The sequence below is a fragment of the Letharia lupina genome (assembly GCF_014066315.1).
Source record: "Letharia lupina isolate WasteWater1 chromosome Unknown contig_7, whole genome shotgun sequence".
Lineage (NCBI taxonomy): Eukaryota > Fungi > Ascomycota > Lecanoromycetes > Lecanorales > Parmeliaceae > Letharia > Letharia lupina.
Genome location: NW_023502976.1, coordinates 27,155 through 40,883, shown reverse-complemented (window position 1 = coordinate 40,883; position 13,729 = coordinate 27,155). Strand labels below are relative to the sequence as shown.

Below are 13,729 nucleotides of genomic sequence, written 5' to 3'. Positions count from 1 at the left end.
ACCATTGCCTTCATGCCGCCTCTGCATCGCCATCTTGAAACTGCCTATGATCCTCTCGCTTTACACTGCCTAGATCTGCTTTGAACTTTCATTAGTGTCCAGCATTCTCTTCATAGGCTTTTCGGCTAGGGGGGAGATCCGCTGCCAAGTCTTCCATCATGGACGTACGTCTTCAGGCAGACGAGTCAGTTGATATCAAAGCCTTCGCCACCCTTGCCACCCCACCTGCCCACCGCCAGCTTGGACCCATTCAAACGGCTTCCGCGGTTCCTGAAATTAGGTTCTGCGCCGAATATTGTATACCTCGCGATCAATGACTTTTCCATCGGGTCTTTAGTTGCAAATCTGTCCAGATGTGTGTGACCATCGTCTTCTCCGAAGTAAACTCTATGTCAACGCCGTATTTTACCTGCATAGCCTTCGGTGAACTAGCACAAGAGCCTCAGCCGCGGTACCTCTCTCACCTCTGAAATCCAACCCTGCATCAAAACAGCCTTGAAACTTATGACTGCTGGTCCCTTCATGGGGGGACAGCTCCCTGACCCATATTGGGTCACTATTCACAATCGCAGAAGATGTCCTCAACTACAAACACGGGGGCTGGATCACCGGCGATATCGGAAGTTATGTTGAAGTCGAGACGAAGGGGCGGGATGTACTGCTTGAAGTTACCCTTGGCTGATAGCACGCACTCTGATCGCCTGGCTATGTCAGTGACGTTTGAGATTGCCTTTAGAGCAGGGAGAAAATGAGGATATGGCTCACAGAGTGGCACCATGGATTAGGGCTCATCTCGAGTGCTTGTAATTTGAGGAGATTGGTAGCAGGGTTCCGACATAAATCAACGGCGATTTCCCCGGAACTCGAACACCATACAGGGCTCGTGATTCTTATCATGTGAGACCCGTCTTGCGTGTGTTCAGATACCTCCGCACATCTGTGTCAACCAAGTTTTTATAAACACAAACTATACACTAAAATGCGCGAGCTACATTATCACACAATCCGTACCTTTGTGCCCTCTTGTTGGCCTTTTCGAGCTCCCACCATTCTTCCTACTACTATCAAGTTTTCCTCCGTCATCTGGCTTACCTCTTCTGCCAGATTCGTCGCTGCTTTTGTGCGTCTCGCTTGCACCGGTTCTGCTGCCACCGCCATGACTGCTACTCCCGTAGTATTCGCCGTCACGATCTCCTTCGCCCTCCACGCAGTATGGGACAAAGATATGGTGCTGCCGATGCGGCTCCCAAGTTTCAATCGCCCACAGTCCCAAGATCCGCATAGCTCGCTTGTCGACAACGCCAATCCTCGTGCCGAATAATTTGCCGTGCCCACCGTGTGACTCTAAATCGTTGGGGGACCGAACTGACTCATAAGCATGACACATCTCATGTAACAACGTCCCGATCATGCTCTCCGAGGGATTTGGCGTTTGCTTCGTCCACGCTTCCTTGAATATCATGGTGGCATTCAGCACGATCCGACACTGTCCCTTTTCGGAGCTTGTGCATTGTCCCTCGGTTAAGGCCCAAGTTCCCTTCTGGTGTCCATTTTTGCGAAAATATTCATTTGCTTTCCATTTCACGGTGACGTAGCCGCGGAGTCGGCCGCCAAAGAAGAGAAGATCAAGATCGGAGAATGCCTTGATAGCAAAATCGGGGCCGAGGACGACTCCGTCTGTAGCGCTGTTAGCAGCGTCCAAGAGTCTGTTGATGGCAGCGATTTCGGCCGGAGGGACAGGCCTTGCTTCGTCATTCTGCCACAAGACTTCTTTCGTTGCGTCCCAGTTTTTCACGAAGGGACCTCTATTGCGTGATTTGAAACTTTCCAGGTGGAAATCGATGTCAGCTTGAGTACAAGGGTAGGGCGTTCCACTGTGTTTGTTGAACGGCTGCAAGGCTTGTTTGAATAGTCGCTCTCTGAGCTCTTTCCTCCCTCCAGCTTGCTGACGAACTGATTTTGAGTGTGGAGCTTCTTCGTCGTCCTTGTGGTGGTGCGTACCTCGTGTACCGTCATGTCCGCTTTGTGTAGAAAGGTAGTCCGAGCCTATGCCATCCACGTGATGAGATGTGCCTCGTTTACCATAGTCTTCACTTTGTGATGAGTGATGGTGTGTGCCAATGGCCATGTCTTCAAAGCGATCGGTAAATCTGGCTCCATCATCGAAATTGCTCTGATAATACTGTGGTTCAACACGGGGGCTATGGCGATGGCCACTGGGTTCTGCATAGTAGTCATCCGCTCGAGGATTTCCGTACATGGTTGATGTGTATGATTATTCGTCGATATTTCGTATTGGTACGAGTAACGATTAGTTGAAAATGTCACAGTGCTCTGCTCTGCTGATGGGATCTCTGGAATTCCTTTTCTTTTCGCAAAGCGGGTTGGTGTTAACTGTCTTTGTATTTTTATAGTGATAGTCGGAACAATGCTTTTCCCCATAACCACTGTGTTGGACAAAGGGAGTTGCAATGGTTCTTGCCAGTGCCTTACTGAGTTCTTGTACGTTGTGACAAAGACTATGTAGACACACTTGTTGTACAATCCTTCGATCAATGGCAGGAGTGAGCTGTAGTAAAAAATGAGAAAAAGAAAGCAGAGAAGCAGCAATGCATCGAGGAAGTTTCAACCACGCATATTAGGGCCTGGAGGGCCCTGCATTTGTTCATTTGGGTTTTGACCAATTAGTCGTCAACTCGTCATTGCTCGGTCCCTCTTGCAGAATCAAAAATTGAAACTCTCTGCGTAAGCTTCTCTGGTCTATGACGGCTAACATTGTCACCAGTACATTATAGTTCATGCCTCCGGTCAATGGCTGCTTGGGATAGCAAACTGGCCAGATGCGTGGCTTTTCGTATCTGAAGACCGTTCCGGTGCCAATCTCGCGGTTCAATTCACCGAGGTGGGACGCAGCATTGTTAATGGCAGCGCGGATACACTCTCTGGCCCCTTTGGTGTCAAGCACGGTAAAAGTGTGGCCGTAGTCGTAGATTTCGAAGATAGTGGGAGTCCGGGGATGTGTTCGTCGTCTCGACCTGGTAGGGCGATGAGTTCGGTTGCTAGGGCTGGATCTTAGGCTCTGGTTGAAGATACAGCTGTTGTGTTTGACTGGAGGATGAAGGGTTTATTAGCTATAGAGTGATATGTAAGCTACTTATAAAGCCCATGCCAATTTACCACTATAAGGGGTAGCTACAATACAGTACTGCAGCATTCCAACAACAGCGTTTGAGGAGGGACAATGGAGTTGAGCCGGAGAGGATAAGCGGCGCGGGAGACGGCGCTGCATGAGTAAATGCGCAAAGACGGAGTGGAAGGAGCAGATGGTACGCTACTTGAATCTGCATTGCGTAGTGCTCTGAGAAGGAAGAAGTCAGAGCGGACTCAACAGAAAAGAGACCAATTCTCAAGGACTCACCGCTCAATCCAGCATATCCCCGCTGCTGGCAAGCTGGCTCTGGTGGGTGACAAGACAAGGACTATGAACTCCAATTGAAACAATAGTTCACACCGTTACTGACAAATTTCCTCATCTTGATGTTGTCTATCCAGCCTTGAAGACAGCTTGAGTTCCCGCATCAGTGACCCACTGACAAGACCAAGGACAGCTGAGCCCACTAACGCAAAAAAAACCGCTTGCAAAGCGCACATGTAGCTCCCCCCAACCAGGGACTGATCCCGTAAGGGCAGAAAACATTGACCCCTTCCAGACTATTTTTGAGTCTGGAGATCAGCTCTGCAGCATTTGTCCGAGCTCCCAGCCTTGCCCACAATTGACTGCTTAACACGTTCTGGAACACTACTGACGCCATGGCGACCCCAATGACTGAACCAGTAGAGCGAAAGGCGTATGATAGCGAGATCACAAGTGCTTGCTCCTCGTGGGATACAGCGCTAATCAGAGCAAGGAGCGTTACTGTGAGCACGCCACCCAGTGCAATACCCGCGACCCCTAAGGAGAATACTGTTGTCCACAGGGGGGTGGATAACGTTGAAAGTGCTATTAAGCTCGTTGCTAGAAGCATGAGAAGTAAGATCGCGATGTTGAGAATCTTGTGCATCCTATCTGCACAAGGAGGGGTATTATGGGCCTGCTAGTACGTCTGTATCCCGTGTGAGCCAAAACGGTTCTCACATCGTCCGCCCATGAAGATTTCACAGTGCTGAACAGCACCTCGTAGGCGCCGACATCATGATCTCAGATACCTCCTCCGCTCAGCCGTCTAGACATTGGATCATTGACCTGAGTGCTCGCAAGACAGGCTCGCTCACTTTGGCCTTCCTTCTTGGTCATTTCTCCGAAAGGAGGGCCTTGTACGAGGCCAGTATCACTCAACGCTTCAAGTTCAAGCACAAAAGGGATGATTTTCGGAAGCTGTTCGCTCCAGAGATTTCGGAAGGCCGGTTGATCATTGTGGCGTGGTTTTAGGATGCAATCAGTGGGTTCAGCTGGGGGAACCCGATAATGGGAGCGGAGGACGAGGGGAGTCTGAAAGGTTTGATGGAGAAGGTCAGGAGCGTTGCTGTTTGAGGGTCAAGACAGTCTGAAAAGCCTGGAATTTTGAGCGGAGTTCTAATTTTGGAGTCAGGGTCGACCGTAGAGGAGCGCTTTACCAGAAAAGGGAAGACCTGTGTGGTCGTATCATCGAGATCTTCTTAGCGACATTCAATTCCATAGTCCGCGCTTCACCAATTGTTATTCGGAAGGAAAACCTGCTAAAAAAGCTGAGGTTGTCACGATAACCTTGTTGCTACTTACTCTAATGTGAATTATAAGGCAATCTGTGCGATCTGGAGGTTCTCTTAAAAAGCGTCTTGTTGCTTTTGCAAGGTGTCCGAGTTTGTTGGTCTTTCATTACCTTCATAGTGTGGACTTTGCCTACACTGAGTGATCAGGTTCTTGTTCTTTGTTTGAAGTTGAGCGGAAAAGCGAGTGATTATCTCTCATGCCCTGGGATTGTCTTCTTCACAGACCTAAAGCCTCAGATACACCTACGGCACTGATCGCCAAAATCTGAGTCCGCGCTTAGGAGCGAGTACCTTAGGCTCAGGCTCTTCACTCAACTCTGCCATCGCGCATTCATACCGGCAGTGGTCTCCCTCATGGATGCAATCAATATCCTTACACTCTGCGTTCCAGAATTCGCAATACTCACCGTTTGCATCGTCGCAATTAGTATCCACGGCTTTATTCTGCCTACTGACACGACCATATTCCCCTTCCACCTTCATACTATCGCAAACCCGCGCTGAGAGTCCGTTCACAGCCGGGATGTTCAGCGCAGAAGCGGAGTCCTCTGGCTCGGCAATGTGTTCGCCGAGGTCTGCGTCGCCAACGGCGCGATTAATGCGCACGTAATCGCAGGTGGCTCCGCCAGTGATGGAAAGATTCACGTATCCTCCTTTTTCATGGGTCCAGGTCTCGTCGGTCTGGACCATAATGCACTCGGTGGTTGGCGGGGGTGAGATGAAAAGACTCGTGGCTGCTGGGTCTATATACCTGCGGCCACATGTCGCGCATTCCCAGCAAGTAAGGGGGGATTTGTCTCTTGGCGTTGGTTGAGTCTCGGACTCAAAGGGCTGAGTACGCTGAGGGTCACACACGATAGTCGAGGGTGTCTGGCTGTGTGCAGCGGCTTTGGATGGGTGGTTTTCCATGGCAGTTACTGAAAATGTTTTGGAGATTCGTGGGTTGAAAGTGGTTAGGGAAAGAGCAGGTACAGAAGGGAGGGAGAAGAGAATCATTTAAGGATTTCAATGGCAAGACAAGAGCGGCAAAGGCCATTATGACGAACAAAGAGGGGACGTTGAACTGCATTGTATGTGTAAAAAGACTAACGGATGGCTTCGTACAACAAGAAGAAAGAGTTTGCTTACGGTTCGCTGCGTTGCGACAAAGAGAACTAATATGAACTTATGCGTAGAAAAAGAAAAGGCTTTTAGTGGCACTGTCAGTCACAATGAGATATCGCTTTGTCCCTTGAGGTTATAGCTTGACAGGTACATGGCAGCGAAAGAAGTGGAACCACTAAGATAAAGAACTAAGGGAAGAAACTTTGATAGTGGTCACGCTGCGGTCCATATGCACAAAGTCGCACAAAGAACCTCCCATTGCTTCCACCAGTCTTTTGTGACAGTCCCTTCCAATTATGGTACACCCACGGGGCGATGCTCGAATCTTCTTTTGCATGGAACTCAAGCGAGACAATTACCTGTTTTCCAACGCTAAGACGCATGCCCTGCGTAATCTGTATCGTGTAGGCCCACCAAAAAAACAATCAGTGCCACGCCCTCTTGATCAAACCCTTGGACAGCGACAGCAAGCATTTTCCGTCCATAAATTTGTGCACCTATCCTTGGACTGTACCCCTCAAAATTTCCACATGACTGGTATAGACGAGTAGGAAGACAAGAAATGGAGCTTTTCTGGAAGTAAAATTTCATAGTAGCTAGCTATGTACAGGTGTGGGTGGGTGGGACTAAAAGTATGCGATGGCTCTGAAAGAGACGAAATCGAACGAAGAGCCATCGACAGGTGCAAAACAGGTGGCTATATAGCTCGTAGTGGACACCTGTCTCCGAACCCTTGCAGGGGTCCTGACAAGGGCCTGAAACAGGGGCATATCCTGTGATCCATTCATCCCCAAACGCACTACGGCGAATTATTTGTGTACAAAACTACAATAAAACTTCAGCGGATGCCTTATTCGATCAAGCAGCCTGACCACCCTGACTCATTTGCCGACCCTTGAAAGAACTCTCGGGAATGAAATTCAGTTTATCCTCCTCAGCGTCTAACTTGCGATGTGCAAGCCAGAAAGCAGCTCCAGCAATTGCAGCCAAAATTGAAATGATCATGTAGTTCCAAACCAGGAGAGGGTCAGCAGAGAGAGAGACGAAAGCTTCTCCTATAGCGTATGAAACAGCACTCATGAATAAGAATACTGCCGTGACGACCGAGCGCATATTCTTCGGTGCTTTGGTGAAAGCATACTCTAGGCCGGTGATGGAGGCGAAGATCTCGGAGAAGGCGATAAGGAGGTACGGAATAGTTTGAACCCAGACGTTGATGGGAGCAGGGCCCGAGCAGGTCGTTTCAGAGGGATATTTGCCGCAAGGCCCAATCTTATAAATGTAGTACTGGGTGACGCATGCTGCAATCATGGAAAGAGCGGCGGTGACAAAGCCCCATGCAATCTTCTTCAGCGGCGTGAAGCGAATCCCTATGCGTTCGAGGCCTGGATAGATGAACATGTCACAGATGGGAATGAAGATGATGAGAGCGATAGGGTCAATATTGTTGATGAGATCGTTGGGGGCGCCGTGGAGTTCCATGGTTGCGGCTTGAGAGACCAGATTATTGGTCATCTGATTGTAAGCGAGCCAGTACACCGGGTACCAGAGGAAGACAGTGCAGGCTTTGAGACCTCGGCGGACTTCGTCGACCCAGACGTCGTCAAAAGTCATCCATACCGGTTTATTCGACCCTAGTCTGCTTGGTTTCACAGATTCCCAAAAGTCATCCGAGCGCATATTCTTGAACCTGTATCGGCATAAGTCAGCTTACTTCTAGACAGATACTTTTAAGAAAGAATGCACCACTTACGTTGTCACGGGGTTAACGGACCAGCGGCCCTTCATAGCAAATCCCCAGAGCTGAAGCGCTTTGGCCAGTACGGAGCCAGTGGGTGGTCGTCTCGCATACTTGTTGCGCATCAAGAACATAATAGTAGGGCAGCACAGAAACAAGATAGTCGGCAGAACGAACGCTAACCAGTACCCAACGTATTTTTCGGCGTAGACCATGCCGATCTGGCCGATCAAAGCCCCAACATTGATCATGAGATAGAAGTACATATAGATACGCGAGATGGTCATTGTCGGATCGACAATGGTCCGCTCGCCGCTCTTCTGGATCTTGATGTACTGTTGCGGGTGCTTGGACTCGTACTGCTCGGCAATGAGAGGGGAGATGTTGGGTTTGAATCCACCGACTCCGACACCGAAGATGATCAGACCTATGGAGAAGGCAGCGATGGAGCCATCGGGGTGGGCAATGACTGACGGAATGGTGGAGATGATGAGGATGATGTGACCGACGATAGCAATAAAGATGGAGATCTGAATTGTCTTGTATCGCCCCCAGTACTGGTCGGCCATGTAGGCACCCACCAGGGGCATGAAATAAGCCCACATGGAGTTGAAGGTGGTTAAGCCGGTCGATGCTCGCTGGCCCAAACCCAAAGCGCCCGATTGTCTATCGGTGCCGGATGAGCCAGTGGTTGATCCATCAGGAAGAGGGTACTGAATGAAGTTGACGACTGCAGTTTTCCATCAGTCTTCGAGCTCGCTGCAATGAATTGACCCAGGCGGGACTTGGCGCGTCACTTACACACGGCCGTAGTCCCATAATAGGAGAATCGCTCGCAGAGTTCGACAAAGGCAATTGTGTAGGCGCTCAATGGAACGACACCGCAGACACGACGCAATTTCTCGATTTCTTCCGCCGTGGGGTACTCTTCCCCTTCGGGACCTCTCAGAGAGCCGTCGGAAGTGAGAACGGGCCTGTCGTCAATGACGAGGGTCTTCTCGTTCTTCTCGTTGATGAGTCCCGGGGCCGCAGGGACGTCAAGGACTTGAGGCGCGTTAGACTTGGACACCTCAGCCAAGTCGAGTCCGATAGCTCCACTCGTCATGGTAGCGGAATGATGCTTGTTGTAGAAAATGAAGTCGTCGACGACGTATGAAAGAAGAAGACCAGGGGAGGGAAAGTGAGGGGTATTAATGCAGGGCAACAAGTGCGGAGTGGTAGATCAGGGTGGGATGGTGCATTGCGAGACGAGGGTTGATGCTGATCTGGCCGTCATTTGATTGGTGGCGAGGCCGGAGAGTCCGACATCTCTCAGCAGTCGACGCATTGTCGTAAGTCGCAACGGGGTCGATCGCCGAACACGAGCTTGTTAGAGGACTCGAGTAGCCCTGGTGCAAGCTTGGCACATGCGGAAAGGAAGCTGTTCAGAGGATGATGATTGTGACTGATTGGTTTTCTCCCAGCTTCTTCGCAACTTTGCCCGGGGAGGGGCCACAGAGCACCTTCCGCATCGCGCTATCGCCTGCGGCCAATTCATGCACCGTTTCACGCCTATCCAATAGCGTTGTCCTTGGCAGTTGTGCTTGTTATCTTTCCTGCTTGACTCTGCTACTTGTAGGTAGATAGATAGTCTCCCACTCTCCAAGTTCGATTAAATGCATCGGCACCGACATCTCTTATCATTTGGACACTCACGCGATCAAGAAAGTCATACAAAATACGAAGGTTGGCTGGCTATCGCTTGTCTTGCCTTTATCGATCCCCGTGAAGCGAGCGAGCAAGGATGATATTTTAAGGTTACTCGTAGGTTACCTCGGCTCTTCCAGCCCTCGGCTCCCTCCGTTTGAATTCTATCTATCGCCATGATCGCATTCGATAGTAGCACGGAGGATACAAATGAGGATGATGATGAGGATGAGGATGAGAATGAGAATAATTATACGGTGGCTGTTAGTAGTAGTCGAAAATATAATACCTAATCTCTGGTGAAGCCGAGGAAGGATCCTGAAGAGTCCTTGCTCCGTGCCAACACTTTAACACACTTGAGATGGGCGCCAATGTCTTGGATACGGCTACAACATACTTCAAGACTTAATCTACTTTACCTTCCAAATTGCCAAGTAATTTCTAGTCGGCTGCCAAGACGAGAGATCATCTTCTAGAACGTCTTGGCAGGGTCTTCGGCGTTGCCCGGTACATAAAGTACAGGGGATAATAAGTACACTGTCGCCATTATGTTGTACACTGATCGCACATCGTTGCCAAGCATTTTATTGCCAGAAAAGACCATCTTTTCTTCCATCCCACTGCCCAGTTGACTAGGTATATCATGATACGCCATACACAGATCTCAGGCAAACTACTAATCTAATGCCTTGTTCAAAATCCAGATGAGTTCAGCAGAGGCCCTGACATATACTTTGCTGATTGACCCATTGGCCATTTCAATTTTCATCCAAGATCCTGCATTGACTGAGCCATGTCCAACATCAATCTCAATCACACTACAGCCCAAATGATTCTTTCAGATGAAGTGAGATTGATTCTGCTGTCTGAGGCTGTAGGCATGCTCGACACCATGACCATGACGATGATGAGCTTCTCCATGGAAGGAGCCACACGCCACATGCCACATGCTACATGCCGCATGACAGGTGCCAACATAGTCAACGCGTTATTGGCACCAAGGATATCTTCCTGCTCAGGGACGACTTGTCACCCGGAAGCTCCCGTAGTGGAGTGTCAATTAGCACCGCTCTAGTCCCGGCCCAATAGCGTAGATGTAAACGCTTTTGCCTTCGAGTCCTAAAGCCAAATACCTGCAGGCTCGTGCGAAGCATGCTTCGATTGGACAGGGCCCTGAAGCCTGTTCCTAGTCGCCTGCGAGACCACTTCGAAATCGATTCCATTCGCAGCAAATGCCACCTTTGCCGCGTCTGCCCACGCGCCTGCGACACTGCTCGGGCTAAAGCCTCCGACACATGAATAACGGGCAACAACCGGCAGCCCCGGCTCCAACATCCATGTCGGTTCGCTCTCTATCGTCCCATCGGTTCCACAACCCGCGCTATCCCTGCCGAGCCGACGACTTACCACGACACGCAATATGACCGTGAAAGCGTCACAAGCGACCGACTCCACCACGAGCTATCAAGTCGACATGGTTTGCAGCAGCTAAATGATGCACATAGAATCATGCTGCCCAAACAGCACAGACGGCAACAGTTTCCGGTCTGTGGCTGTGGCTGCGGCTCCGCCATTGGTGCTGCACTATTCAGGACATGCAACCGGCCGAGTAGGAGGGCGGTGTTGTCACAGAAGCAGAGCCAGAAGAGTTGCAACCTTTCCCGAGTGCAGGTTGCATCGTAAGAGCATGGATCATAAGTCATGCATGTAGGGAACCTTGAAATCTCTTAAGTCCCACAGTGGTGCCGGCAAACTTGCATCAGTGGGACTTGATAGTTTCGAGGTTTCCCCTCAGTAGGACTTAGAAATTCTAAGGTTCTTGCCCGCAAAACTTTCCCTATGCGCATGACTTGTGACCCGTGCTCTTACTAGCGATGAAGGAGAGTGCGAAAGTGCTAGGAAGTGCGGCATTCTGCAAAGTCTAGAAATTGGCTTGGTGCTTAAGTTGCTCGATGTGTTGTATCCGCCTGTTGTTCTGGATCTAAGCAATCAGCAGGTACTTTTTGGCATTCTCATCTCCATTGAAAACAACAAGATGCATGCATGAGTGGCCAGAAGCCCAGAACTCCAGCCATCGGTCATTGCAGCTAGTTATCAATGAAGATTTCTTATAGTTGCGCGTTCTATTTATTGTGACTCGTCCTTTCTCGAAGTCAGCTTTGATTCTATATTGGAAGCACAACCTCCATTGTCCGCACCCACGACATGATTACAGCACATCTCCGCAATCCCAACAAGGATCAATTTTCCAATCAATCCCACTCACTTCACCAGCATCCTCACCCCTTTCGACCCCTTCTTCACCTGTGGAATGTGAAACTCATGCGCAACATCCACGTCCACCCTACTCGTCTCATAAAGCTCCATGTTGTACCTACGGAATATCGTAGCCAGCGCAATATACATCTCTGCATACGCCAAGTTCATACCCACGCAGGCTCTCGTGCCCCGACAGAACGGCGCGAGCTGTTTCTGTAGCTCGATGCTTTCAGGCTGCAGCCAACGCTCAGGGTCGAAAGATTTGGGGTTGACAAACACAGAGGGGTCGTCGTGCATGTCCATGTTGTTCATCGAGACGGCAGTGTTGGGAGGGATGACCCAGTCCTTGTATCTGATTTCTGTGTTTGGAGAGACGCGAGGCATGCGGCTAACGACGCCGTAGGACATGCGGAGACCTTCTTTGATGACGGCACTCAGGTAGGGAAGATGTTCCAGATCCCGCCATTGAGGTATGGTCTCGCTGTTAGGAATAGCGGCAGATAGTTCGGCTTTGAGACTTTGGAGGATTCTCGGGGTGTTGAGGATGTGGAAGGTCATGTTGGACAGGGCATTTCCAGTCGTCTCGTTACCGGCCACGATGAACAAGACTCCTTCGTCTGTGAGGCGATCGAGGCTTCTTTCTTCTGCCGGCACTTTCTCGTTGTGCGCCATTTCGTAAAAGACGGTTGGGATCGAGTTTGATTTGGTTCCGACTCCAGCTCTGCTGGCTTTCTCGACTGTTTTCTCAACCACCTATATGTAGAGATTAGCTCGAATCATTCGGGTGTGCGGAGATACCCACATGATGAAATTGTACCATCTGAGACCCAACAGGTACCAAGAGCGATCGGACCCACATCGGCAGCTTTTTTATCGCTTTCAAATACCATGGGAAATAGGAGATGGTATGCACCATACCAACGTTCTCGAGAAACTCATTGAACCAAGTCTCTTTGAAGTCAGGCTCGTCAAGGAACCCGAACGAAGTGGCCATGGTGTACTTCGAGATGACATCCGTCGTGAAAGCCCGATAAGCCACACCAATTGGCATAGGCTTCCCAGTACCCCGAAACTCGTCAATTCTCTTACAAAGCTTTCGTAACGTCTCCCCGATGACTTCTTGTTCAAGATGGAGAATGTTGCCGCGCGTGAAGTAAGGGGCAATGGAAGAAGTGCGGGACTTGTGTAGGTCATGCTCGACAGTATTGGAAGAAGAATTGGGATGTCCGAACTGCCGTGTGTGAGGGCCATACTTATCCAACTGCTTGTAGTTGTAGATCTCGTCGTAGAAGGCGGGATCGTTGACATGCAATTCATGTGGATTGATCCTGATGATTGGTCCTGTCTACATTCAGCGCATATTCTGCCTTCGAACCGAAGGTCATACCGTATTCTTCGTGCATCTTCTGGATCACCCACGGGTATTGACCCCCTCGGATCACCTGATGGTAAAACTCGTAGCATTCCGTCGAGATCGCAAGTTTGCTACCGGGGAATTTGGACAGCGGGCTGACATAGAGACGATATACCACCAGCAATATGGCCCAAACAACTGAAGCAGCGGCTCCGAGTGCCAGCGTCGGAATAGCCATGGCGAAGAGGCTCTAGGTATCAGGCTCCAGGTCTCAGGCTCTAGGTATCAAGAAATCGCAGTGAATTAATTCTGGAAATCGTATGTTCCTTTTGCGTGGCTGTTCAAAGGAGTATCCACAGTCTAAGGTGGAAACAAGTTGGTCAAAATTTCATAAGCTTAAAATAACCTTCCAGGATAGACAATGTGCATAACAGAGTTGCATTTGGGTTGAGAGATATACCTTTGGATCTGCTCGGAGCCTCGGGAGACTTTTATAACCGTCCCTGGGCCCACTGTCTCGGGAAGCTATCGATCGTCATCTGCGGTAGAACATAGCTAGGGTGGGGCGGAATCAATTACTCATGAGCCCGGATTCGGGTGGGCTTAAGGCGGAATAGGAGGCGATAACATGGTTTGATTGTGACGTGCGACGCGAGACCTGCATGAGTACGGGTCCTGCATGAGTGGGGTGGACAAGTGAAGCGGGCATGGAGAGTCCGAGATACCGAACATGCATACTCGGTCAATCAACTGCAAGTAACCCAAAATGGCCAGAATACCGAATTAATTGAAATATAAAATAGCATGGCATCAAATGACCCCTTCGCATGTAAGTTACC

The 13,729-nt window shown here is 49.9% G+C and overlaps 5 protein-coding genes across 5 annotated transcripts; 1 reads left to right on the top strand and 4 right to left on the bottom strand.

Annotated features, from left to right (window-relative positions):
• Positions 1-988: 988 nt before the first annotated feature.
• Positions 989-2,260, bottom strand: HO133_009452 (uncharacterized protein; the record flags this gene model as incomplete). Its single annotated transcript, XM_037300313.1, has 1 exon — positions 989-2,260. The coding sequence occupies one exon, from the start codon at positions 2,258-2,260 to the stop codon at positions 989-991; it is 1,272 nt and encodes a 423-aa protein (XP_037154161.1).
• A 1,550-nt stretch (positions 2,261-3,810) lies between these two features.
• HO133_009451 (uncharacterized protein) lies at positions 3,811-4,429 on the top strand (the record flags this gene model as incomplete). Its single annotated transcript, XM_037300312.1, has 2 exons — positions 3,811-4,030; positions 4,182-4,429. 2 exons carry the CDS (start codon positions 3,811-3,813, stop codon positions 4,427-4,429), a joined length of 468 nt encoding a protein of 155 aa, XP_037154160.1.
• Positions 4,430-4,992: 563 nt separating this feature from the next.
• Positions 4,993-5,439, bottom strand: HO133_009450 (uncharacterized protein; the record flags this gene model as incomplete). The annotated part of the gene is made up of 2 exons (XM_037300311.1): positions 4,993-5,066; positions 5,157-5,439. The coding sequence occupies 2 exons, from the start codon at positions 5,437-5,439 to the stop codon at positions 4,993-4,995; spliced, it is 357 nt and encodes a 118-aa protein (XP_037154159.1).
• A 1,272-nt stretch (positions 5,440-6,711) lies between these two features.
• Positions 6,712-8,696, bottom strand: HO133_009449 (uncharacterized protein; the record flags this gene model as incomplete). The annotated part of the gene is made up of 3 exons (XM_037300310.1): positions 6,712-7,543; positions 7,607-8,321; positions 8,393-8,696. The coding sequence occupies 3 exons, from the start codon at positions 8,694-8,696 to the stop codon at positions 6,712-6,714; spliced, it is 1,851 nt and encodes a 616-aa protein (XP_037154158.1).
• A 2,843-nt stretch (positions 8,697-11,539) lies between these two features.
• HO133_009448 (uncharacterized protein) lies at positions 11,540-13,128 on the bottom strand (the record flags this gene model as incomplete). Its single annotated transcript, XM_037300309.1, has 3 exons — positions 11,540-12,289; positions 12,450-12,877; positions 12,924-13,128. 3 exons carry the CDS (start codon positions 13,126-13,128, stop codon positions 11,540-11,542), a joined length of 1,383 nt encoding a protein of 460 aa, XP_037154157.1.
• Positions 13,129-13,729: the final 601 nt, after the last annotated feature.